Genomic DNA, 26,770 nt, shown 5'->3' on the forward strand with positions numbered 1-26,770 from the left:
CCCCTAAACAAATTTTCTCAAGAGAAATGTTTACAAGAAATCTCCAACAATCACTTCAGTTTTTCATGGCAGTTCAGCATTGGCCTAGTCCAGCTCAAATGGAGGAAATAAGCAGTCTCTGAGTGGTGAAGAGCATGCCCAGATCAGCTCGTCATTTGATGGCCAATTCACATGTTATGAAATCCTTGTGGTCCCCAAATGTGTCTGACATCTTCAGGGAGTTCTGTGCTTGGGACATAATTCCCAGATGTGAGCAAGCCCAATTCCGACTGGGACCCCGGCACATGGGGAGAGGAGACCCTTGGGCTGTTCTCCCAACCCAAACAGCACTAGGGATCTGATATCTGTCCTACTGGGGAAAACTAACATTTAGCCATTGGTCCTTGGTACATTGCCCAAATGGGGAGATAGTGTTTCCCCTGCCAGGGCTGTTTCAGGTTGGTAAATCACTATCTCTGGAAGCCCAGTCTGAACTCGGTCTGTGTACACATGGGAATAATAATTCCGAGCACAGGATTCCAAATGCGTGTCTAATCCAAAGTATGTGCGGCAGTCGAGAGAACTTAGTAACATGTGAATCAGCCCTAAGAACTTAGTACTGGTGCACTGTTGGAGATCTGTGGGAATTACCCCTCCCTCCCATGCTGCACCTAAGTATTGGCAGAAACAGTGATTTGCATAACACAGACACACCCCCAAATAAAAATCTCCTTCGCATGCCATATTTTTAAACTCCACCTGCACTCAGTCAAGGCAGAATACAATTACTGTGGAATGAGATTATTTCTGCCAGTCAGTTCTGGATTCTAATACAGAGGCTGGAATTCTTACTGAGTTCAAAACACAGGCAGCAATTTTTAGGGTATCGGTTTAGTTCAGTACAAAGCTAGACAAAAGGGAGGACATGTGAACAGCAGTAATTCATGTAATGTGTGTTTTAAATAACTTTCTTTTAATTGTTGAGGCAGTAATACTTGGTTCATGGAACTGCAATATACAGAGAGGTGAAATAAATAGCTAATATATATAATATATAATATATATATTTATATATAATAGAGCTGGTTTAAAAATATTCCCTTATCATTGGTGTATTAGGTTATTTTTTTTTACTTAAGTCACTCGAAGGTAGCAGCATTCTCCAGAAGTGAGCACAATGCAGGATCACAGAGCCGTGACACCTTATGTCGTCGGAAAGGTTACAAAGGACTGAGGTATTGAGCTCTCCATGGAAGCCCAATGACTGACGGGTTCGTGCACCATCTTGTCCCGGTCTAGCTCGCAGCAGCCAATCGAAAGAGACCACTGCGACACCAGAGAATTATCCAAGGGGGCGGGGTGGGATCAGAGGGACTTTGGGAAAAGAACTTTGGTTTTTCTTTGGTTTGTGGTTGGTTTTTAATTGTAAGGTTAACTCTTTTTTTTCCTCCTTCTCTCTGGGCATTGGCTTGAAAAAGTCGTCCATTCCTAAAGAGATATAAGCACCTGTAGATCAATCCACAGCAAAAAAAAAAGTCAATTTAAATAGAACCATTCATTTTCTTCTTCAAGTCACAATAAATCTTTTACAACTTCCCCAGCGTTATTTTTTTTCAATCTAGTCTTTAAAAAAAAAAATTAAACACAATGTACAAAAATAGAGCTTCTCCCTTATTTTTTTAGTGTAAAAATATTTCTCTGGTACAGTCTTATCTTTTGTAGTTTAGTCGCACGATACTGTCTTTTGTCTATCTTTTAACTGAGGTTGGTGGGCCGTATCCGCTTAGTCCTCTTGGTCACTGTGGTATACTTGAAAGGTTTCTGTAATTCCAGTTGTCCCTTTGGGTTTCTTTTCATAAAATGGACGTCTTGCTGGTTTTCTCGTGTCTTGGGCCCTTTCCGAGGCCTCCCTTTCTTGGTAAAGCCAACGTACCAGCCCGAGTACTTTGCTGACATCAGCGCGGTATAATTGTTCTCCAAGACCTTCTCGATGAAGACACACTCCTTGCTGGCTCCATCCGGCTGCAAATGAAACAGGTAAGTCAATCAGTCAGTCATCATCAATCACCAAAACTATTGAGTGGGGCACGTTTGATAGTTTTCTACTATTGGAGTATCATCCCCTTTCCCGCCCTGTCTACTGTGTTTCCCCGAATATAAGACAGTGTCTTATATTAATTTTTGCTCCCAAAGATGCGCTATGTCTTATTTTCAGGGGATGTCTTCTATTTCTGTATTCTGCTCATCAGGCATGCTTCCAAACAAAAACTTGGCTACGTCTTACTTTTGGGGGATGCCTTATATTTCGCACTTCAGCAAAACCTCTACTACGTCTTATTTTCCGGGGATGTCTTATATTCGGGGAAAGAGGGTACTAAGGTGCCTGAGATGATTTTCAGACCACTGAGAACAATATAAACAATTTAAAACACCAGCATGGAATAACCATTCTTTGATCTAATAGACAGGGCTCAGTTGGGCATGGATGCAAAAATCCAGCTGAAGTCTCAGTTTAGGGTCCCGCAGATCCAAGGAATACCCAGCATTGTGGAAACATTTTTGACACAAAATCTAATTTCAGGGTAACTCCCCTCCCTGCAGAAAAGAAAACCCCTGACCTCTTCACATGAGTAGACATTGAGAAATAAACAAACAAGCCTGACCAATTTCAGGTAATACAGTGGAACCTCAGTAATCGTCACCTTTGGTTTTTGTCCGTTTCAGTTTTCGCCGGTTGCCCCCGGCCGTTTTTTTTTTGCCTCGGTTTTTGCTGGGCGTCTTGGTTTTCGGCTACGCCGTTTGCGTAAATTTACACTTTTTGCATAAATTTGCTACGCCATTTGCGTAAATTTACACTTTTTGTGTAAATTCGCTACTCCGTTTGCGTAGCGCATGCGCAAATGGCGTAGCTTTGGTTTTCGCCGGTTTCAGTTTTCGCTGAGTGTCGCCGGACGGATTACCGGCGAAAACCGAGGTTCCACTGTATAGTGATGAATGCAATGGTATTACCCAGGAGCAGACAAAGAAGTGGGGAAATGAGTTTATGAATGAGTGACCAAGAGTCAGGGAAGCCAAACCAGGTGAGAGACGCGAATAGGGTTGCAAGGTCCAGGTTGAGAAATACCTGGAAATTGTGGTGCTGCTAGCCTAATAACTGCTCCCCCTGCAGACCAAAAACTGGAAAACACTAAAAATACCAAAAAGCCCCGAACATTGGGGGAGGGGCGTGTGCAAAACTCAGATTTTGCGGCAGGCTCCATTTTCCCTAGCTACACCTCTGCCCAGACCCCACTGAAACATCACAGGAAAGCACGTCAACTGATCTGCCTGAATCAAGGCACCCAAAGGATCGCTAGCCCCCTCTGTTCCAACCTCCTAATCACTTTCCAGGTCAGCTGGCCTTGCAGTAGAAAGAAGCAGCCACACTTTAAAACAGAGGCTGGGTCTTAAAAAGCCTTAGTGCAAAGATTTTTTAAAATGTTACGCTCTTCTTTCCAAACAGCTCATGAGAACCCCACAGCTCTTCCCATCTTCCTTTTTTCCCTCACTCAACCCTGTGAAGTTGGTTAGGTTGGCTGTGAGAGTATAACTGGACCAAAGTAAGCCAGTGAGGTTGATAGCAGAGTGAGCATTTAAGCCTGGGTCTCTTTTAGAGGCGTATGTAGGGAAAATGTAGCCTGGTGCAAAATCTGAGGTTTCCGCCCCCTCCCCCCTATATGAGTGGCCGCCCTCCCCCACCATGACCAAACAGGTCTTGAAGTCAGTGTATGGACCTGGGGGGAGGAGGGGTGTGGAGGGTAATTTTCCACCCCCACATGACTAAATGGCCACAGCCCGGGGGCATTGAACCCCACATGTCCCCCTGGGCGGTACACCACTGGTCTCTTTGCCTGACACTCTACCCACACCTGTGAACCAAACAGAAGCATGGGGTTGGGGGCAGCCCCTAATCCCGCAGAAGTGTAAAAGAAGGGCAGAGTTTGGCAACGAATTCAGAATTCAGTCTCCTGAACATTTTAGCTTTCTTTAAAAAAAAAAAAAGTTTCTAGCTCTCATGATTGTGGAGTGTGCTTTGAAAACTTATGGGTGTAATTTGTCCCAGTCAGGCAGGATGCAGAAAAATATTTTCATGGGATGGAAGTCCAGTGTTCCCTCTGGCGAAACCAAAATTATGAAACACGGCAAAAATGCAGAATAGGTTACGCAAAACCAACAAAATCGATGCAAAATGTGTGCACTTCATGCCACTCATCAGATCCATCATTTCTTTTACTGAATCTGGAAGCCTTGGGCACTGGATTTAATTTTTTTTTAAGTGCAAACTATACAACTGCAGTTTAATAGCCATTTGTTCTGGGGTGGCTGAAAAGTAACTTCCAAAGTTGGCTCTGTCACAGACCTCAAGAATGAGAGCAGGGAAGGAAACAAATTTGCAGATAACGGCTCTTGTAAAACTCTTCTAATGTTGCTGATAGCAGTGCTATGTGAAGAGAACACAGTTCCTGACCACACTTTTCTGTAGGGTTGCCAGTTCCAGGTTGGGAAATACCAAGTGGCACTCCTTCCAGTGGAAGAGCCTTAATTTACACCAGCAGAGAATACAGCCAGAGAAGAAGGGGTGCAGAAAGGCTGAAATGTTAAAAAGTGTGGGAGCGACATTCTGAGAGGTGGGCACCAGCATTAAGTGACATCTTTGCACGAGGGTCCGTGTTCAGTGTGAAGCCAATGGGGTGAAAAGGGTTTCCAATAGACTGGGTGTTGAAAAAAAACACACCCCAAAATCCACAAAGTAGTCTTGGATTGTTTGTGTAGAACATCTGGTTAATGGTCTCTCCAGTAGTAAACATCTTGCGCCTATAGGAGGCAAATCTGCTGAAACATTTGCTACCATTATATTTACCTTTCCCCCAAAAAAATCTGCTCGGCTCCTCCCTTCTCCAACTTTTGACAGTCCAATTTGGTCTGCTTATGGGCTTTGGTTTCCCTCCCCTATCCTGCAGGTTCTTAGCTGGAAAAGGATCAAAGGTCAGTGTGCCCCAGCACAAACGCGTTGTCCTGCCAAGCGAGGCGCAAACAACGCTAATAGTTTCCTGCACAGAAAAAGAGCTCAAGTTTCAGCACTCACAGACTGCCAGGGGGTTACGATGCTCCTTACTCCCAAGTAACTGTGCAGAACTGCAGCTTGTGGTAACAATGGCTAAGAAACAGTCCATTTTGTCCTCAAGGGGAGGGGAATCTTGCAACAAATACAGTTTTGCAAATGAATCCTAAAACTGTTTGCAAAACTCACCACCAACTAGTCTTCCAATGACTTCTGATTGTGTGTCTATTTAAGCTTTGCAGGTCAACCTTCACAGCATTCAAAGCGCTACACAAACTTACTTTGTGATCTTTCTAACAACTCTGTAATTATACTTGCCAGATGCCAGCTTTGGGTTGGGAAGTATTTGGGGGATGGAGACTGAGGAGGATAGGAGGGGAATTTCAAGGGGATAGAATGCCATAGAGTCCACCTCCCAAAATGGCTATTTTCTCCAAGAAAACTGATCTCTGTTGCCTGGGGATCAGTTGTAATCCTAGGGAGATCTCCAGCTAGTACTTGGAGGTTGGAAACCTTGTCCAAAGTGGCCTATTAAAACCTGGTTGTGGTCTCGGAACAGGTCAAGGCTAAGCCACAAACCTGTATTGGCAACCTCAGATCTTGGGCCCCTTCCGCACATGCAGAATAATGCACTCCCAATCCACTTTCAATCCACTTTGCAGCTGGATTTTACTGTGCGAAATAGCAAAATTCACTTGCAAACAATTGTGGGTTGAAAGTGGGATGAAAGTACTTTATTCTGCATATCTGACCCTGAAACTTGTTCTTGGGGAAGGGATCGTTCTTGGGGTCTCAGGAGGAAATCCTAGAGGAGAGTTGCAATATTGAAAAAGACATCGGAGGATGCTTTTTAAAATAAGAAACATTGCACGTATCATATGTATTGCCTGTCAGTTATAGATACTGTTTTCCCTGCCTTGTCTTCTGTTTTTATAATACCACAGTCGGCATTGTTTAATGTATGTTCAATGAGTTATGCTTCATTTCATACTTCTGCAATCTCGGCAGCATTACACTGCTTACTGAATTTCTCATCCCATTGATTGCACTGACTTACACCTGTAGTCCCAGTAAAGAATGGCTTAAATGTGGAGTCCCAGCAAGATAGGAAGGCTATAAATAAAGTAAAAAACCAAAACCCTGAAAAAATATATCTGAGTCACTAAAAGGAGCAGTGGCAGAGTGGTTAAGAGCAAACGCATTCTAATCTGCAGAACCGGGTTTGATTCCCCGCTGTGCCACTTGAGCTGCAGAGGCTTATCTGGTGAACCAGATTAGCTTGTGCACACATGCCAACACATGCCAGCTGGGTGACCTTGGGCTAGTTACAGCTTTTCTGAGCTCTCTCAGCCCCACATACCTCACAGGGTGTTTGTTGCAGAGGTGGGATCCAGCAGGTTCTCACAGGTTCCCGAGAGTAGGTTACTAATTATTTGTGTGTGCCGAGAGGGGGTTACTAATTGGTGATTTTGCCATGTGATTTTTTGTCTTAGTTACGCTCCTCCTCTGCTCCTCAGCAGTAGCACGCAGAACTTGAAGCAGTCTAGCAGGAGGTGCACCGGCGTGCGTGGCAGCCTGCGCCTGTGTGCATTCGTTTCCAGCCCAAGGACCGGCGCAGCAGCTGCGTCCTTGCCACAGCCCCACCCAGGAATGCCCCGCCCACGGAATGCCCAGCCACGCCCTGTCATGCCCCACCCAGCCCCATTGGCGCTACGCCACAGTTTGAATCCCACCACCAAGGGAACCTGTTACTACAATTTTTGGATCCCACCACTGGTTTGTTGTGTGGGGGCGGGGAGGGAAAAGAGAAAGGGGGGTATAAGTCCAAACTCTTCTTCTTCTAAAAGGAAATTTCAGAAGGCAGGCAAGTCCCACTTGACCCTGTACTAAATAGAGTTGGGAACTCTGGGTTGGGAGATTCCTGGAGATTGGATGTTGAAGTACCTCAGTGGGGTACAGTACCATAGAGTTTGCTGTCCAGAGCAGCCATTTTCTTCAGGGGAACTAGCCTCTGCCGTCTGGAGATTGCTTGTAATCCTGGGAGACGGCCAGCTCCTACCTGGAGGCTGCCAATCCTAGCATGATGCTGGCAGGGAATGATGGGAACTGTAGTCCATAACATCTGGAGGGCCACGAGTTTGACACCTATGATCTGGGCCATCCAGCCCAAGTGGCAGCCAAGACCTGTACCTGGCCAGAGGACCCAGCATCAGATGCCAAATCAGAATCCCACTTGCCAGCAGGAGAGGCTGAAGCCAGCAGAAGAAACAGAACTACAATCCGCTGCTTCCTTCCCATGTAACCCAGAGGCTGTTTCAACTTTCCAGTGAGGATTTTTTAAGACTTCCCTGCATCAGCGGGAAAGTGAGAAAAATCACACTTTGCTCCACTATAAAATAGCTCCAAATGTGGTCAGAATTGGGTGATGGGGGAAGAGAGATCTCCAGAACAGGCGTCCAGGGAAATCTTGTCCACAGTGGCCCAGTAAAACCTGGTTCTGGTCTTGGAATAGATCAAGGCTAAGCCAGAAACCTGTATTGGCCTCCTTCTGTCAGGGGGATTGTATTGAAGTGCTTGAGATGCATCCCTACCTCACTGTAATTGCTTAAGGCTGCAAAACAAATGCTGCTAGAAGATATATGTAACCACCCTGCTATACGTTACCACTGCCATCTGGGGCATTCTTTCCTTGATCTTTGCTTTATGGCTTAACACGCTTTGTAGATAACTAGGCTTTCCCCTGACACCCTGATTTCACGAGAAATGGAGTCATTTCCATTATCTTGTGAGGGTGGGAAGCCAGGCGGCTCTCCCTTACTATCTGCCACTGGCCTTGGGGCGCCTCAGCTCCGGAGACTGTTTTTCACAATTTCTTGGGAATTCGAGAGCGGGGACTTGCCAGGGATAAAGGAGTGGCAAAAGCCAGATTTCCTCAGAACTGGCTTTGCCAGGCTTTGGTGCTCGGATACTTCTCAATAAATGCTACTGATCAACTATACCAGGGGTCTGCAACCTGTGGCTCTCCAGATGTTCATGGGCTACAGTTCCCAGCAGCTGATGGGATTTGCAATCCATGAACATCTGGAGAGCCACTATACAGAGTCCGCTTATTGTCTTAAGGTTCGAGACCTAACACCTTCTGTGAAAATGGCAAACTCTATGCTGGGGATCATTAGGAAAGGAATTGATAATAAAACTGCAAAGATTGCCATGCCCTTATATAAAGCAGTGGTGTGACCGCACTTGGAGTACTGTGTCCAGTTCTGGTCAGCCGCGATCTCTCAAAAAAAAGGATATCGAAGAGATAGAAAAAGTGCAGAGAAGGGCAACGAGGATGATTGAGGGACTGGAGCACCTTCCTTATGAGGAGAGGCTGCAGTGTTTGGGACTCTTTAGTTTGGAGAGCAGACGTCTGAGGGGGGATATGATTGAAGTCTATAAAATTATGCATGGGGTAGAAAATGCTGGACAGAGAGAAATTTTTCTCTCTCTTCTCACAATACTTCAAGAACCAGGGGGCATTCATTGAAAATGCTGGGGGGAAGAATTAGGACTAATAAAAGGAAACACTTCTTCACGCAACGTGTGATTGGTGTTTGGAATATGCTGCCACAGGAGGTGGTGATGGCCACTAACCTGGATAACTTTAAAAGGGGCTTGGACAGATTTATGGAGGAGAAGTCGATTAATGGCTACCAATCTTGATCCTCCTTGATCTGAGATTGCAAATGCCTTAGCAGACCAGGTGCTCGGGAGCAGCAGCAGCAGAAGGCCATTGCGTTCACATCCTGCAGGGGAGCTCCCAAAGGCACCTGGTGGGCCACTGTAAGTAGCAGAGAGCTGGACTAGATGGACTCTGGTCTGATCCAGCTGGCTTGTTCTTGTGTTCTTATGATAAGATAATGCAAGCTGTGATGCCCAGTGTGAACTGATATCTTACCAGAGAAGAAGGGCCTTTTTTCCAGGTCATCTTTACACATTCTGGGTTGGACCCAGAGAACACTGGTAAGCCATCAAGCACCAGCTAGAGCAGGTGCTCAAACACTTGCACAAGGCTTTGCCCCATGTTGAAACAGGCGGCTTCTACAACAGACTTCCTGTGCAAGAGGGAGAGCATCTTTTCCTCACAGCCCGACCACGAGAGTAAAAACCCTTCCACATGCCAGAGGACACCTCTGTGTTTCTTCCCCTTATCATTCTCTGCAGGCTGCCCTGTGCGCCAAATAATACTTGAAGCATTCCACGTCTAATGTTTTGGTCGAAAAGAACAGGGGGGAGACCTCAGTAACAACAGCTCATAAATCTACCAGAATTCTTGGCAGATCGAAGGGGGCGTCGAGGAAGCTGTTGAGCTGAAGCCACAATCTTTTACATAATAATGCCATTGCAAAGAACCGTCCCAAGAATTGTCCGTTCTCAGCTGTCTGACTCCAGGCCAAGAAATCCTGAAAATATGACCGTAGAGATTCCCCCCCGTGGCCCCGTGCATTTTCAGCTGCTTCACAGCGCTGCACGCCAGGCCGTTGCGAGCAGCGGGAAAGGTGTCAAGTGTTAGTCATTACATGCATTCTTCCTCCAGCATTGCTGGCCTCTGGAAATGAAGGTTCCTCTGAGAAACATTGTCAGGAGTCGTGGCAGAAACTTCAGCGAAGATGTCAGAGGGGCACTGCAGCAGCCGAACAGGCTTCCTTAGGAATTCTGGGATGTTGTATCACAATGGGGGTTGGGAAGTCACATTTATAATAAGGCTTTCTTGTGAAATAGTACATCTTTGCTGGGGCACAGATTCCAGCTTAATGCTCTTCTCATGGGTAACTTTAATAACTTCTAACAACTCTAGATTTAATAACTTCTAACAACTCTAGCCAGTGTTAAAAAATACTAGAATCAAGACAGTGTCTAACCAGCTCCACACAAACACAGGATGACTATAGACAAAGGAAACAAAGGCCAGGATACTTCTATTCAGATGCTCCCACCAGTGACCTTGCTATCTCCATTGTTACTCCCATGCTATAGACTTCATTGTTACTCATACTTCTATTCAGATGCCCTCAACTATTGACCTGGTTGTCTTCTTTGTTACTCACAGACAATATTTCTTCACCCACCCGGGACACTCCAACAGATATATATACTCCACTTGCTTTCCCAACATCAGATCCTCTGAAGATGCCAGCCACAGATGCAGGCGAAAAGTCAGGAGAGAATGCTGCTAGAACACGGCCATACATCCCGGAAACCACACAGCACCCAAACTCTAGATTTGCTAATAGGATCAGGGTGGTATCTCAGCAAAGTAGCAGAGCACATGGGAAAGAAACTTGACTCCTTAGAGAGTGGCTATCAATTGCAGTAGACCAGTGGGTTTTTATCCTTACAAGCAATTGTTTCACCTTGTCTTACAAGCACTGTTCACAAGTTACAGTGAACACACGTATTATCTGTAGGAGTTTGCACCATTTTTTTCAATATTTTTGGTGTTCAATAGTCCCAGAAATTTTCAAAAACCTGAAAAAAGTCACACCTCCCCACTGACTTCTTCCGGGAATTTGAAATTTTGGGGGTGTATTAAACCCAGACCTGAAATGTTCTAGCTGAGTCTGAACTCCGCATGGGCTCAGAGAAGCCAGGGTATAGTATTTTGTCTATGTTTGATTGTCTGTGCACTATACCTGTGTTCATTATATGCATATACCCACCCTGACACGGAAGCTCGCTTGGGTGACCTTGGGCCAATTGCACACCCTTAGCCAAGCCTACCCTGTAGGGTTGTTGGGAGGATAAAATGGAGGAGAGGAGACAGATGTAAGCCACTTTGGGTACTTACTGGGGAGAAAGGCAAGTAAATAAATAAATAAAATGGCAACCTACCACTAGTACTAACACATAAAACATGTCACCCACTAGGCAGCCAATTTAGATTTGGTATTTCTTATATATTAAGGAGCAATGCTCATCACATATAATTGTAATCATATATCTATCTCATATCAACAAATTTCATCATTCACTGTTGTATCATCACATGAATTATTTTTCTCTGCAAGAACCTGGAATTTGAATGAATGTGGAAACACCTTTGAAGGGACTGTTTATGTTTAGGTTATTGAATAGAAAAAGAGAAAAATAATTCATGTGATGATACAACAGTGAATGATGAAATTTGTTGATATGAGATAGATATATGATTACAATTATATGTGATGAGCATTGTTCCTTAATATATAAGAAATTCCAAACCTAAATTGGCTGCCTAGCGGGTGACGTGTTTTATGTGTTAGTGCTTATTTAGACGTTACCTACATCTTTGTAACCTACTACTAGTGCCGTGAGCTGCTCAGGATCAGGCACCGCACATGGCAAACTCTTGCTGCCACTGAACTGTTACTCTTTGAAACTCTAAGCCATTTTACTCCGCAAATTTAAAACCCAAATCAAGGCAGATCATAGATGAGGACAAAGAAGGCACAGTCTCTCAGGGATTGTAAATGGGGCAATGCAGTCGTCCATGCTACCTAAATAAAACCCACATATTTAGCAGCAGTACAGCATTGAATGCCATTTGCTGGGGGAACGATGCAGGGAGTGCATGAATCCTCTGTGCATAAGGAGCCCTCTGGGGCCCCTGTTTGGCTCCTGCAGGAAACAGAATGCTGGGGTCGGGGATTTTCAGCACAATTCATTTAAAACATCTTTGAGGCAAGAAATAAAAAGTTTCCTCCAAGGAGTTCCGCATTGTTTTTACCCCAGCCTCAAAAAGTTTTAAATGAATCCCCCTTTAAAGCAATTCTGTGGCTGAAGGGTTTTGAGAGTGTCTTCAGTGGCTGTGCGATCTATTGACTACATTTCCCACGCTTCTCTGCTTCCCTGAACTTCCTCCTCAGTGCATTGCCTGAGCTCACTCAGTTCCCCCCACCCCTCATCTGTTTATTTGCAGCATTTCTCTGTTTTTCTTTTATTGGGGGGCGGCAATCTTCAAAGCATTCAGAATACGAGGAGTATACACTGGTGCATGAGGCTGTGAAGCATTCATTCATTCATTCATTCATTCATTCATTCATTCATTCATTCATTCATTCATTCATTCATTCATTACTGGGATTTGTATACTGCCCTACCTCCGGAGGGCTCTGAAGCATTGAAGCATCGATTAAATACAAAACTAAAAAGGGGGGGGGGAAATCACAAAATAAGGGGCAGGAATCATTTCAAGGGGATGAGTGCAAACAAAAGGGACAGGACTGGAAAACATTTTGAAATGTTTTAGATTTGTGCAAAAAGGGCCTGATACAAAAGGTCAGTTTTTATTTATGTTCTTCCAGAATCACTGCTCTGCAAATGGAAAGCTCCCAGGTAAAATCTCTGGAATATCTGCTCACTGAACAAACAAAATGTGAGACGTGGGAATGGGAAGAGAATTTGGTTCATGGCTTGGCTGTGAGATCTGCCAGTAGATCTAAGTACTCTGAAAGCAGAAAGAACTGAAGATAATACATAGCAGCTTAACTGAGAGCTTAAATATTTACATTTTTGTTTTATGACATGTCAGGCTGAATTTAAAATTATCTACCTGGCAGTCTAACCAAACTGGAATGCAACCACAACAAATTGGAATGCAACCACAACAGAAGAGCTTCCATTTACAAAATACCAAAATCCAGTTCAACTGATGAGGCCCCTTCCACACATGCAGAATAACACACTTTCAATCCACTTTCACAATTGTTTACAAGTGGATTTTGCTATTCCGCACAGCTGCAAAGTGCATTGAATGTGGATTGAAAGGGCATTATTCTGAATGTGCGGAAGGGGCCTGAGAGACAAAATGCCTACACAAAGCAACAGATTCTTCCAGCATCCACTGAATGAATGCTTCACAGATCTCTGAATAACAACAGCAGCACGTCTGTCAAATCCAGTATCTGACTCCTTTTGTAGGACAATCACTACAATATTTATTTCAGAGACGCTGCAGAAATCTGGCAGGTTCATCATCTGACCCAAATATTGCTGGTTTCCCCGGTTTAGAGAATTCTGTTTAATTTTCTTACATCCAGTTTTCTTTGATTGACTTCCTTTATTGGGGAAATGACCACTGGCAGCCATGCAGACAAATTCTTGTAGAAGAGAGGGAAAATGGTGCCTAGATGTTGAAATTCTTGCACAACAATTGTTATGGAATGAACACTCCAATGCAAATGCCAAATATGCACCCTTACTGAAAACGGAGGAGTTGAGACAGCGTCTGCATTGTGGGTGGGATATAATGTATGTCCCACTGAAAATAATGGAATAGCTCGAACATATGCACATTTCAAAACATATCCAGTTTATGTTAAAGGTAAAGTGTGCTGGCTCATGGCAGCCCCATGACATTCCATTTGGTGGAGTTTTCCAGGTAATGAGCAAAAATCATTTGCCAGTGCCTTCCTTTGCATAGCAACCCCAGTCATCCTTGGTGGTTCCCCATTCAAGTGCTGACTGTGGCCGACCCAACTGAGCTTTCGACCTCAAACAAGATCAGGCTAATCTAGGTTACCAGGGCAATAAAGGCAGCTGTCTTTGCAACCAATTTATGGCGACCCCACGTGGGGTTTTCAAGGCAAGAAACAAGCAGAGGTTGTTTGCCATTGCCTGCCTCTGCAGAGTCTTCCTCGGTGGTCTCCCATCCAAGTACCGACCCTCCTTAGCTTCCAAGTTCCAACAAGATCAAGCTAATCTGGGCTATGAATTCTTGAGTAAAGATGTTTGAGGCATTCTGTGATGTTTCCGTAGCCATCTGAGATCACAAAGCCGATAAAGGGGGTAAATCTTCAGAAATAACAAGATCACGTTTTCTTCATCTATAGTTTCCTTTGGAGACTAAAATGAGCTGACCATGGAAGGAGGAGGAGGAGGAGGAGGAGGAGGAGGAGGAGGAGGAGGAGGAGGAGGAGGAGGAGGAGGAGGAGGAGGAGGAGGAGGAGGAGGAGGAGGAGGAGGAGGAGGAGGAGGAGGAGAAGGAGGAGGAGGAGGAGAAGAAGAAGAAGAAGAAGAAGAAGAAGAAGAAGAAGAAGAAGAAGAAGAAGAAGGAGAAGGAGAAGAAGGAGAAGAAGGAGAAGAAGAAGGAGAAGAAGGAGAAGGAGAAGAGGAGGAGGAGTTGTTGTTGTGGTTGTTGTTGTTGTTGTTTGGATTTATATCCCCCTTTCTCTCCCATAAGGAGATTCAAAGGGGCTTACAATCTTCTTTCCCTCCCACCCCCCACAACAAACACCTGTGAGGTGGGTGGGGCTGAGAGAGCTCCGAGGAACGGTGACTAGCCCAAGGTCACCCAGCTGGCATGTGTTGGACTGCACAAGCTATTCTGGTTCACCAGATAAACCTCCACAGCTCATGTGGCAGAGCGGGGAGTCAAATCCGGTTTTCCAGATTAGAGTGCACCTACCTTAACCACCACACCAGGCTGGCTCTACACATTACTTCAGTGTGCATAAGTATTAACTTTTGTTAGGGTTGCATTGTAAGTTAAACCTACAGATATAGCCGAGGACACTTCAGTAAACTCACTTCTGAGCCAGCTACAGTATTGTGACATTTTGATTGTTGATTATTTCCTGTATTTCCCCCCCCCCTTTCTCTTCTCTCCTTCTTTCCAAGGGCTGCAGTGAATTAATTAACACCTATCTACCAACCACACTGCTTTCCAGTGATTCAAGCATATTATTTTAGCTCTTCTTAGGAAGAACACACACACAAAACAAAAAAGTCTTGTGTGGAAATGCCACTGTTGTTTTAATATTCAATGTCTGCAATGTTTAGTGGTGTGGTGTGGTAACTGAAAATCACACTTCAGGCAACATATTTTTTTTGTGCCCTCAAGTCACAGCTGATTTATGGCAAACCCATAGGGCAGAGGTGTCCAACTCTGGCGCTTCAGATGTTCATGGACTACATTTCCCATCAGCCCCTGCTGACATGGCCAATTGGTCAGAACTCTCTCAGCCCCACCTCCCTCACAAGGTGTTTGCTGTGGGGAGAGGAAGGGAAGGAGTTTATAAGCTGCTTTGAGACTCCGTACAGTTGAGAAAAGTGAGGTATAAATCCGAAGTTGTCTTCTTTTCTTCCATTATAAAAATCAATGGAGGGACTTCTGTTCAGGAAGTGTGACTTCCCTATCTTCCTATTCATCTAACATTCCCCCTCAAATAATAGATACTCGGGTTCATGGCCATTGATTTCTAAGAGAAGACAGTCTTTTGTCGTTGCTTCCGTCTGTTCCAAAACACACATCCTGCAGAACAGCTTCCATTTTAAAGGTGCAACACAAATACTTCCCAGTCTTCACTACACTCTGAGGAACATTTCTGGCAAGAACCAGTATTAAAAGTTAGTCAATGTAGTACTTGGCAGAAAACAATAATTTGTTTGTGGTCCTCCAAAATGACAGAGATTCTCACCATCTGGCATTACTGTAGTGAGTCTCTGGTAACTTTACATATATTGGCTTGGAAAGCGGTTATCTCACCAGGAAATCTTCACACTTCTTAGTGTAAAACTCTGCTTCATTTGTTTTCATTGTTTAGCAAGTTCAAATTCAGACTAGGTGGAGGAACTTATGTGCTTCGGGCCTTCATGTGACTAGGGGAGAAAACTGACACGAAAGATATAGGAAAGGAGTGAAAGATGAAAACGCTTAAAATTCCAAAGTTATCTGAAGAGACAATGAAAAGAGTTAAGATGGTATGCTGGATTGTTTGAATTTCAAGTCCTTCTGGTTTCCAAAGAAACTAATTTGGTGTGACAATAGCAGATGGAATAATATCAACACATTTGCATGCATCAAAATACCAGTTAAATTAGACCGCTTTAAAAAAAATTGGCAGGACAAAGAAGAGGTCCTAAGCAGAATGTGAACGTCTAAGGGACTGTGTCTGAACCTCACTGTCAAGATCAGCTCGGTATGTCAATTCAAACCTCCCCCTCTGCTATGACACTCACAAAGTGATTTTCAACTGGTTACTCTCCCTCAGCCAAACCTAACCCAGTTCACTGGGGATAGACTAGAATTACAAAGGGGAGGCACTAGAGTAGTGGCTATCTAGCTGGACATCAGCAAGGGTTGGCAAAGGGCAGAAGGAAAAAACAGAAGAAAGTACGTAACAGGACATGGAACGGCAAGGACAGTCTGCAGGACCACGGACAGCTCCAAAGCAGACACTTGCTCCAACCATTGCTCGAGTCCTTGTGTGCTGGTGCCAGCTCTGAAATCTGAACCGAGCTCCCACTTAGTGAGTAGCAACTCCCTACAGGACCCACAAACTGGCACTTCTCTGGCACTCCAGCAGTAGTGGTGTCGTAGTTAAGAGTGGTGCGCTCTCATCTGGAGAACCAGATTTGATTCCCCTCTTGCTGGCTGACCTTGGCCGTCTCTCCAAACTTTCTCAGCCCCACCTACCTTACAAGGTGCCTGTTGTGGGGAGAGGAAGGGAAAGGAGTTTGTAAGTCCCTGTGAGTCTCCTCGCAAGAGAGAATGGCAAGGTATAAATCCAAACTCTTCTTCTGCTTCCGCTGGCAATGAGAAGTGGGTGGAGTGGCTCTTTACAGAGTGCTCCAGTGTCCTAGAGAGCCACTGTGGTGTTGTGGGTAAGAGTGGTGGACTCTAATCTGGAGAATGAGGTCTGATTCACAACTTCTCCACATGAAGCCTGTTGGGTGACATTGGGCCAGTCAGGGTTTTCTAGGAACTCTCAGTGGCAGACAATGGCAAACCACCTCTGTACATCTCCTGGTTTGAAAACTATGGGTCGCTATAAGTCAGCTGTGACTTGACGGCACTTTCCACCACCTGTTTTTATGGGCCGACCCCTGGACCTAGGATGGATAATGCTATTTCCACTTCAATCCATTCTTTACTACACTATGATAGCTGAACACTCTAATGCCGGCACCCCTTCCTCTATGTTGCCGTAGTGTTTGCTGAATGGAACCAAGGTGTGCACTTAGCCTCTCAAACCTGTGTTCTATGAGTGCTCCATCCACTGTAATTATCTGCATAGGCCAGCTGTGGAGAACTGACCAGAAAACATCCGGAAGCTTCAAAGCACTTGGAGCGCTCCACCTCCCCTCCATCTTGAGCCAAGAGTGGTCGTTTTCTGCCCAAATGGTCACATGATAGAGGCAAGGAGAGGCAAGTTCTCCTTTCACATGATAGAGGCAAGTCCTCCTTTCTCCACAGTGGAGGAGCACTATTACAGCAAACAGCGGCCCACAGCAGGGAAAGGAGGGAAAGATGCCTGTCACTTGATACACAACTGTAACAGGTAAGAGCAACATGTCTTCAGTGCAGCAAACTCATTTACCGTGGAGGAGGGGGTGGGCTCGTCAATGAACTAATGACTGCAAAACTGCTTTCCCAGCTTCTCTCCTGGAATCCATATCAGAGGTGTAGGGGGGGAAATGGCACCCGGGGCAACAACTGCTCCGCGTGCCCGCCTGCCCCCTCCCTCCCCCACCCCACTTATGTTAGCCAGACCACCCATCAGCCCAGCCCAGCCAGGCTGCTCCTTTGGCTGGCAGAGGCTCAGCCTGGTGGGGCGGGCCCAAGTGGAGAGGTGTGGGGGGGGCGATCTCTGCTCCCCACGTGACCAGCTGGCATGCACTCAAGGACATGTCCCTATGAGTGCTCCGCCCCTGATCCACATTGATGGAGTAATCTCAGAGAATGAACTTCATGGAGATCCACCCTGTCCTGGAGATCTACCCTGACGATGAAGGAAGCTGACGTGTCTTGAGTCCTGGTAGAACGAGTCTTAATCTGGAGTGGATAGTCCACTTTAGCACCGTCATAAACTAACTTAACTGCAGAGAGTCCCTGCCTAGAAACAGTTTGCAAAGAAGCAACTTTTCCCTTCTTTGGCCCCTTAAAGAAGACAGATTGTTATCCTGTCCAAATGAGCTTGTACGTTTTAAATTAAAAAGGAGTGTCCTTCTGACTGAGTGTGTGGAGCGATTGCTCAGATGATGACTGAGGATTTGGGGAAAAAATAGATAAAGTAATGTCCTGGAACATATGGAGCTGGGACATTACTTTGACCTAAACTCTAAGCTAGGATGCAACACTACCTTCCCAGGATGGAAGGTGGTGAAAAGGGAATCGAACTGTGTAGCACCAATAACTCTCCTACCTTTCTGGTTGAAATGCTACCTTATATATGATACAAAAGATCAAACAGTTTATGTATAATCTGTGACAAAGGTAAAGGTAAAGATGAACGAGGTGTAGATTCCCTCTATTTGTCCTGATCCAAAGGCAGCAAAGGAACCTAAAAGATTTCACCCTCAGAGGAAAGAAGAAAAGATTCTCTGCCTAAGGAAAGATGGATCATTCTTGGAGGATGCCAAACTGTTCATGACATTAGCTTCTGTCACCAAGGACAATGCCTGACGTAGAGGAAAGCAGAAGCTGCAATGTCGAGAGACCCCTCAGGCTCTATCCCAGATTCTGTAATGGGCTCCATCTAGGTCAGTGGTGGAGAACCTTACACTCCAGTGGGGGGTGGGGGGGGGGGGGGGTGGGGGGGGGGGGGGGTGGGGGGGGGGGGGGGTGGGGGGGGGGGGGGGTGGGGGGGGGGGGGGGTGGGGGGGGGGGGGGGTGGGGGGGGGGGGGGGTGGGGGGGGGGGGGGGTGGGGGGGGGGGGGGGTGGGGGGGGGGGGGGGTGGGGGGGGGGGGGGGTGGGGGGGGGGGGGGGTGGGGGGGGGGGGGGGTGGGGGGGGGGGGGGGTGGGGGGGGGGGGGGGTGGGGGGGGGGGGGGGTGGGGGGGGGGGGGGGTGGGGGGGGGGGGGGGTGGGGGGGGGGGGGGGTGGGGGGGGGGGGGGGTGGGGGGGGGGGGGGGTGGGGGGGGGGGGGGGTGGGGGGGGGGGGGGGTGGGGGGGGGGGGGGGTGGGGGGGGGGGGGGGTGGGGGGGGGGGGGGGTGGGGGGGGGGGGGGGTGGGGGGGGGGGGGGGTGGGGGGGGGGGGGGGTGGGGGGGGGGGGGGGTGGGGGGGGGGGGGGGTGGGGGGGGGGGGGGGTGGGGGGGGGGGGGGGTGGGGGGGGGGGGGGGTGGGGGGGGGGGGGGGTGGGGGGGGGGGGGGGTGGGGGGGGGGGGGGGTGGGGGGGGGGGGGGGTGGGGGGGGGGGGGGGTGGGGGGGGGGGGGGGTGGGGGGGGGGGGGGGTGGGGGGGGGGGGGGGTGGGGGGGGGGGGGGGTGGGGGGGGGGGGGGGTGGGGGGGGGGGGGGGTGGGGGGGGGGGGGGGTGGGGGGGGGGGGGGGTGGGGGGGGGGGGGGGTGGGGGGGGGGGGGGGTGGGGGGGGGGGGGGGTGGGGGGGGGGGGGGGTGGGGGGGGGGGGGGGTGGGGGGGGGGGGGGGTGGGGGGGGGGGGGGGTGGGGGGGGGGGGGGGTGGGGGGGGGGGGGGGTGGGGGGGGGGGGGGGTGGGGGGGGGGGGGGGTGGGGGGGGGGGGGGGTGGGGGGGGGGGGGGGTGGGGGGGGGGGGGGGTGGGGGGGGGGGGGGGTGGGGGGGGGGGGGGGTGGGGGGGGGGGGGGGTGGGGGGGGGGGGGGGTGGGGGGGGGGGGGGGTGGGGGGGGGGGGGGGTGGGGGGGGGGGGGGGTGGGGGGGGGGGGGGGTGGGGGGGGGGGGGGGTGGGGGGGGGGGGGGGTGGGGGGGGGGGGGGGTGGGGGGGGGGGGGGGTGGGGGGGGGGGGGGGTGGGGGGGGGGGGGGGTGGGGGGGGGGGGGGGTGGGGGGGGGGGGGGGTGGGGGGGGGGGGGGGTGGGGGGGGGGGGGGGTGGGGGGGGGGGGGGGTGGGGGGGGGGGGGGGTGGGGGGGGGGGGGGGTGGGGGGGGGGGGGGGTGGGGGGGGGGGGGGGTGGGGGGGGGGGGGGGTGGGGGGGGGGGGGGGTGGGGGGGGGGGGGGGTGGGGGGGGGGGGGGGTGGGGGGGGGGGGGGGTGGGGGGGGGGGGGGGTGGGGGGGGGGGGGGGTGGGGGGGGGGGGGGGTGGGGGGGGGGGGGGGTGGGGGGGGGGGGGGGTGGGGGGGGGGGGGGGTGGGGGGGGGGGGGGGTGGGGGGGGGGGGGGGTGGGGGGGGGGGGGGGTGGGGGGGGGGGGGGGTGGGGGGGGGGGGGGGTGGGGGGGGGGGGGGGTGGGGGGGGGGGGGGGTGGGGGGGGGGGGGGGTGGGGGGGGGGGGGGGTGGGGGGGGGGGGGGGTGGGGGGGGGGGGGGGTGGGGGGGGGGGGGGGTGGGGGGGGGGGGGGGTGGGGGGGGGGGGGGGTGGGGGGGGGGGGGGGTGGGGGGGGGGGGGGGTGGGGGGGGGGGGGGGTGGGGGGGGGGGGGGGTGGGGGGGGGGGGGGGTGGGGGGGGGGGGGGGTGGGGGGGGGGGGGGGTGGGGGGGGGGGGGGGTGGGGGGGGGGGGGGGTGGGGGGGGGGGGGGGTGGGGGGGGGGGGGGGTGGGGGGGGGGGGGGGTGGGGGGGGGGGGGGGTGGGGGGGGGGGGGGGTGGGGGGGGGGGGGGGTGGGGGGGGGGGGGGGTGGGGGGGGGGGGGGGTGGGGGGGGGGGGGGGTGGGGGGGGGGGGGGGTGGGGGGGGGGGGGGGTGGGGGGGGGGGGGGGTGGGGGGGGGGGGGGGTGGGGGGGGGGGGGGGTGGGGGGGGGGGGGGGTGGGGGGGGGGGGGGGTGGGGGGGGGGGGGGGTGGGGGGGGGGGGGGGTGGGGGGGGGGGGGGGTGGGGGGGGGGGGGGGTGGGGGGGGGGGGGGGTGGGGGGGGGGGGGGGTGGGGGGGGGGGGGGGTGGGGGGGGGGGGGGGTGGGGGGGGGGGGGGGTGGGGGGGGGGGGGGGTGGGGGGGGGGGGGGGTGGGGGGGGGGGGGGGTGGGGGGGGGGGGGGGTGGGGGGGGGGGGGGGTGGGGGGGGGGGGGGGTGGGGGGGGGGGGGGGTGGGGGGGGGGGGGGGTGGGGGGGGGGGGGGGTGGGGGGGGGGGGGGGTGGGGGGGGGGGGGGGTGGGGGGGGGGGGGGGTGGGGGGGGGGGGGGGTGGGGGGGGGGGGGGGTGGGGGGGGGGGGGGGTGGGGGGGGGGGGGGGTGGGGGGGGGGGGGGGTGGGGGGGGGGGGGGGTGGGGGGGGGGGGGGGTGGGGGGGGGGGGGGGTGGGGGGGGGGGGGGGTGGGGGGGGGGGGGGGTGGGGGGGGGGGGGGGTGGGGGGGGGGGGGGGTGGGGGGGGGGGGGGGTGGGGGGGGGGGGGGGTGGGGGGGGGGGGGGGTGGGGGGGGGGGGGGGTGGGGGGGGGGGGGGGTGGGGGGGGGGGGGGGTGGGGGGGGGGGGGGGTGGGGGGGGGGGGGGGTGGGGGGGGGGGGGGGTGGGGGGGGGGGGGGGTGGGGGGGGGGGGGGGTGGGGGGGGGGGGGGGTGGGGGGGGGGGGGGGTGGGGGGGGGGGGGGGTGGGGGGGGGGGGGGGTGGGGGGGGGGGGGGGTGGGGGGGGGGGGGGGTGGGGGGGGGGGGGGGTGGGGGGGGGGGGGGGTGGGGGGGGGGGGGGGTGGGGGGGGGGGGGGGTGGGGGGGGGGGGGGGTGGGGGGGGGGGGGGGTGGGGGGGGGGGGGGGTGGGGGGGGGGGGGGGTGGGGGGGGGGGGGGGTGGGGGGGGGGGGGGGTGGGGGGGGGGGGGGGTGGGGGGGGGGGGGGGTGGGGGGGGGGGGGGGTGGGGGGGGGGGGGGGTGGGGGGGGGGGGGGGTGGGGGGGGGGGGGGGTGGGGGGGGGGGGGGGTGGGGGGGGGGGGGGGTGGGGGGGGGGGGGGGTGGGGGGGGGGGGGGGTGGGGGGGGGGGGGGGTGGGGGGGGGGGGGGGTGGGGGGGGGGGGGGGTGGGGGGGGGGGGGGGTGGGGGGGGGGGGGGGTGGGGGGGGGGGGGGGTGGGGGGGGGGGGGGGTGGGGGGGGGGGGGGGTGGGGGGGGGGGGGGGTGGGGGGGGGGGGGGGTGGGGGGGGGGGGGGGTGGGGGGGGGGGGGGGTGGGGGGGGGGGGGGGTGGGGGGGGGGGGGGGTGGGGGGGGGGGGGGGTGGGGGGGGGGGGGGGTGGGGGGGGGGGGGGGTGGGGGGGGGGGGGGGTGGGGGGGGGGGGGGGTGGGGGGGGGGGGGGGTGGGGGGGGGGGGGGGTGGGGGGGGGGGGGGGTGGGGGGGGGGGGGGGTGGGGGGGGGGGGGGGTGGGGGGGGGGGGGGGTGGGGGGGGGGGGGGGTGGGGGGGGGGGGGGGTGGGGGGGGGGGGGGGTGGGGGGGGGGGGGGGTGGGGGGGGGGGGGGGTGGGGGGGGGGGGGGGTGGGGGGGGGGGGGGGTGGGGGGGGGGGGGGGTGGGGGGGGGGGGGGGTGGGGGGGGGGGGGGGTGGGGGGGGGGGGGGGTGGGGGGGGGGGGGGGTGGGGGGGGGGGGGGGTGGGGGGGGGGGGGGGTGGGGGGGGGGGGGGGTGGGGGGGGGGGGGGGTGGGGGGGGGGGGGGGTGGGGGGGGGGGGGGGTGGGGGGGGGGGGGGGTGGGGGGGGGGGGGGGTGGGGGGGGGGGGGGGTGGGGGGGGGGGGGGGTGGGGGGGGGGGGGGGTGGGGGGGGGGGGGGGTGGGGGGGGGGGGGGGTGGGGGGGGGGGGGGGTGGGGGGGGGGGGGGGTGGGGGGGGGGGGGGGTGGGGGGGGGGGGGGGTGGGGGGGGGGGGGGGTGGGGGGGGGGGGGGGTGGGGGGGGGGGGGGGTGGGGGGGGGGGGGGGTGGGGGGGGGGGGGGGTGGGGGGGGGGGGGGGTGGGGGGGGGGGGGGGTGGGGGGGGGGGGGGGTGGGGGGGGGGGGGGGTGGGGGGGGGGGGGGGTGGGGGGGGGGGGGGGTGGGGGGGGGGGGGGGTGGGGGGGGGGGGGGGTGGGGGGGGGGGGGGGTGGGGGGGGGGGGGGGTGGGGGGGGGGGGGGGTGGGGGGGGGGGGGGGTGGGGGGGGGGGGGGGTGGGGGGGGGGGGGGGTGGGGGGGGGGGGGGGTGGGGGGGGGGGGGGGTGGGGGGGGGGGGGGGTGGGGGGGGGGGGGGGTGGGGGGGGGGGGGGGTGGGGGGGGGGGGGGGTGGGGGGGGGGGGGGGTGGGGGGGGGGGGGGGTGGGGGGGGGGGGGGGTGGGGGGGGGGGGGGGTGGGGGGGGGGGGGGGTGGGGGGGGGGGGGGGTGGGGGGGGGGGGGGGTGGGGGGGGGGGGGGGTGGGGGGGGGGGGGGGTGGGGGGGGGGGGGGGTGGGGGGGGGGGGGGGTGGGGGGGGGGGTGGGGGGGGGGGGGGGGGGGTGGGGGGGCGGGGGGGTGGGGGGGGGGGGGGGTGGGGGGGGGGGGGGGGGGGGCGGGGGGGTGGTGTGGGGGGGGGGGGGTGGGGGGGGGGGGGTGTGGGGGGGGGGGGGGGTTGGGGGCGGGGGGCGTGGGGGGGGGGGGAGGGGGGGTGGGTGGGAGGGGGGGGTGGTGGGGGGGGGGGGGGGCGGGGGGGGGGGGGGGGGGGGGCGGGGAGGGGTGTTGGGGGGGGGGGGTGGGGGGGGGGGGGGGTAGGGCGGCTAAGTTCTTATGGTCCGGCCAGACCTCGAAGGGGTGCTTAGTCCAGTGGTGGGATCCAAAAATTTTAGTAACAGGTTCCCATGGTGGTGGGATTCAAATTGTGGCGTAGTGCCAATGGGGCTGGGCGGGGCATGACGGGGACATGGCTGGGCATTGCTGGACGGGGCTGTGGCAAGGACGCAGCCGCTGCGCCGGTCCTTGGGCGGGAAACGAATGCACCTCCTGCTAGACTGCTTCAAGTTCTGCGCGCCACTGCTGAGAGGAGGGGCGTAACTAAAGCAAAAATCACGTGGCAAAATCACCAATTAGTACCCTCCTCTCAGCACACACAAATAATTAGTAACCTACTCTCGGGAACCTGTGAGTACCTGAGTACCTGCTGGATCTCACCTCTGGCTTTGTCCCTCCCAACCAATGGTGCCACGCTGCAAGAGCCTTCTTTATTGCTCCAGTCTCTTTATCCAACCCCCCAATTTATTTCGGATCTCACAATTTTTTTGGACAATACTTCCAACATCATTAACATTCACAGGTGTGTGTGTGTCTTTTTTCTCCCCAAGTTTTTCCCACAAGGCCAAGGGTGACAGATAAAGGGGGATGAAAAGATAGAGGGAGGGGGGTACCAAGATGGAAATTGTTGCTGCCTCAACCGTATGCCTGGTGGAACACCTCTGTCTCACAGGTCCTGCAGAATTGCATTAAATCCCACAGGGCCCTGCCAGACTTCATTGGACAGAGCCAGCCAGACTTCTCTCTGGCCAGGGACCCCAAGTAGATTTTCACTGGATGAAAATTAAAAAAAAATAGAAAATATATAAATAGGGCCGTGGTGGCCATGCTGGCAGGGGCTGATGGGCATTGTAGTCCATAACATCTGGAGTGCCAAAGGTTCGCCACCACTGAAATAGGGACATTAAATAGATTTTCGTTTTGTCTTTAGACCACTGCAGGTACTTTGGGACGTGCCCTGTGACTCCTGTTTATTTTGTCTGCTTACTCTAGCTTCAAGGTAGGCACCGCGTGTGGTTTCTGAAACTTCTGTCAAGATATCCCAAACTGAAAACAGCAGCAACCTGCTCTCATTTGTAACCCTGTGATTGCAGATGATTATATGAAACAAAGATTGGAAACCGAAACCAGGTTTACAACTAGGGAAGAATCCAAAGATGTTCGCTGAGAAAAAAGGAGCCAGATGGCAGAAGGTGGTATAGTTAAAGATTAGGCAGAATAAGTCGATAGGAAATGAACTGCGGGGTGGGGGGGAGGAGGAATCTCAGCCCACAATTTCATTATTGGCAAATGAACACTCTGGGGTGACTGCAAAAAAAAAAAAAAACTAAAAAAGAGCTTTATGAGTTTCTTTCCCTCCCAGGGTAGACTTAAATATTTGTATCATAACCCAGGCACTAACTTGTATCTAGGGGTTTGCTGGCTGTTTAGAAAGCATTTGGCATATTTTTTAAAAAATGCAGTTACTCAAACTGTTGCCACAAAAAAGCCCCCCTGAAACTATTATACTAATTAAAAACATAACCTTTGGTATTGCTAATATTAGTTCCCCTTCCCCACCCGCGACCCCCTTTAGAAACTGTTAATTTGGGAGAAAGCATCTGGATTGGAACCCTTTTCCGTCCGAAATGAAATGTTCGCACACAGAATCCCTCTTCTTGGAGCCAATATTCTTGTGAAACTTGCCAGCAATCGGGATAGGGAAAGGGAGGGTCAGATAAGATTCAGATGTGATATTTACAAGGAATGAATATATATCATGAAAGTGTTATAGTTTTACATTTTGACACCATAAAAAAAAAAGCTCACATTGAGGAAATCAGGACCTCCTTACTTATATTAAAAACCAAAACTGCTCGCTGGCTAGGACTCAGTTAATTAAATTAAAGGATTTCACGCAGAGACTTTGAACTAAAATTTGCCACTCCTATTTTAAACATCCTGGATCTTTCTCTTTGCATCTTTTTTTGGGTGGGGGGGGGGATGGAAGGGAAAGGAGATTGTAAGCCTCTTTGAGTCTCCTTACAGGAGAGAAGGGGGGGTATAATCTACCAGTGGTGGTGAACCTTTGGCACCCCAGATGTTATGGACTACAATTCCCATCAGGCTGATATTTGTATCATAACCACCAGCCTGATGGGAATTGTAGTCCATAACATCTGGAGTGCCAAAGGTTCACCACCACGGATCTAAACTCTTCTTCTTTAAAGCCAGGCCTTGAACTACATGCCAGCCCCCCCCCCACTCCACATGGAGGGGGGGCAGCTCAAAGCTTGCCCTGGCTGCCATCTTTAGAAGACACACCCCTGGGAATGCCCTGTATAACATCTACATCATTTTAACAAGTACTTTAAAAAAATCTAAATGCTGAATAACACACATATTCACCTCTATATTCTAATCAATAAGTCTCTTCTTGGTATTTCTCTCTCCCTCTCTCCTGGATTATATATTTCATTTACTTTCTGATCTTGCAGATCATACAAGCAGTAGGACTGGATGCAGAAAACAGAATTGATCTTCATCTGATCCTGATGATAAAGGTACAGCACTGGCAGCAAATCCAGGAGTGGGTATAGCACGGCAGCTAGGGGACTGAACTACCCAGCATGAGTCCTTGGCTCATTCCGCACATGCAGAATAATGCACTTTCAAACTGCTTTCAGTGCTCTTTGAAGCTGTGTGGAATGGCAAAATCCACTTGCAAACAATTGTGAAAGTGGTTTGAAAATGCATTATTTTGCATGTGTGGAAGGGGCCCTTGACTCAAGCCTCATCTGTGCTATGGGCTTGCTAGGTAGCCCTAGATCAGGCATTGCCAATGTGGTGCCTATGGGTGCCAAGCAGCCTGCCAAGTATTTTTAGGAAGTCGATGGCGCCAGGTAGGGCTTTTGCACAACCAGGCTTCTGAATGGCTGAGAAGGGTTTTTTTTTTTAAATCCTCACCACCCCATACCCCCTTCCCAAAAGCTAAAGGTTGGGGGAACCTTTCTGGATAAATACTACATGGCAAGAGGGGAGCTACAATGAAGAGCAGGAATCAGGTTAGGGTTAACCCTAAAACCTAACCCCCTTTCTGCTCATGGAGGAAGAAGAAGAAGAAGAAAAAGAAGAAGAAGAAGAAGAGTTTAGATTTATATCCCTCCTTT

General features: G+C 54.1%; 1 protein-coding gene across 2 annotated transcripts in view; it reads right to left on the bottom strand.

The window, feature by feature from the left end:
- Positions 1 to 933: 933 nt before the first annotated feature.
- FGF18 (fibroblast growth factor 18) overlaps positions 934 to 26,770 on the bottom strand; it is a 154,890-nt gene continuing 129,053 nt past the window's right edge. For both annotated transcript variants that reach the window (XM_048500062.1, XM_048500054.1), the window contains one exon: positions 934 to 2,001. In XM_048500062.1, the coding sequence (XP_048356019.1) occupies positions 1,735 to 2,001 (267 nt within the window). In that variant the 3' untranslated portion in view covers positions 934 to 1,734. The remainder of the gene's footprint in view (positions 2,002 to 26,770) is intronic.

The sequence above is a fragment of the Sphaerodactylus townsendi genome, linkage group LG01, assembly GCF_021028975.2.
Source record: "Sphaerodactylus townsendi isolate TG3544 linkage group LG01, MPM_Stown_v2.3, whole genome shotgun sequence".
Classification (NCBI taxonomy): domain Eukaryota; kingdom Metazoa; phylum Chordata; class Lepidosauria; order Squamata; family Sphaerodactylidae; genus Sphaerodactylus; species Sphaerodactylus townsendi.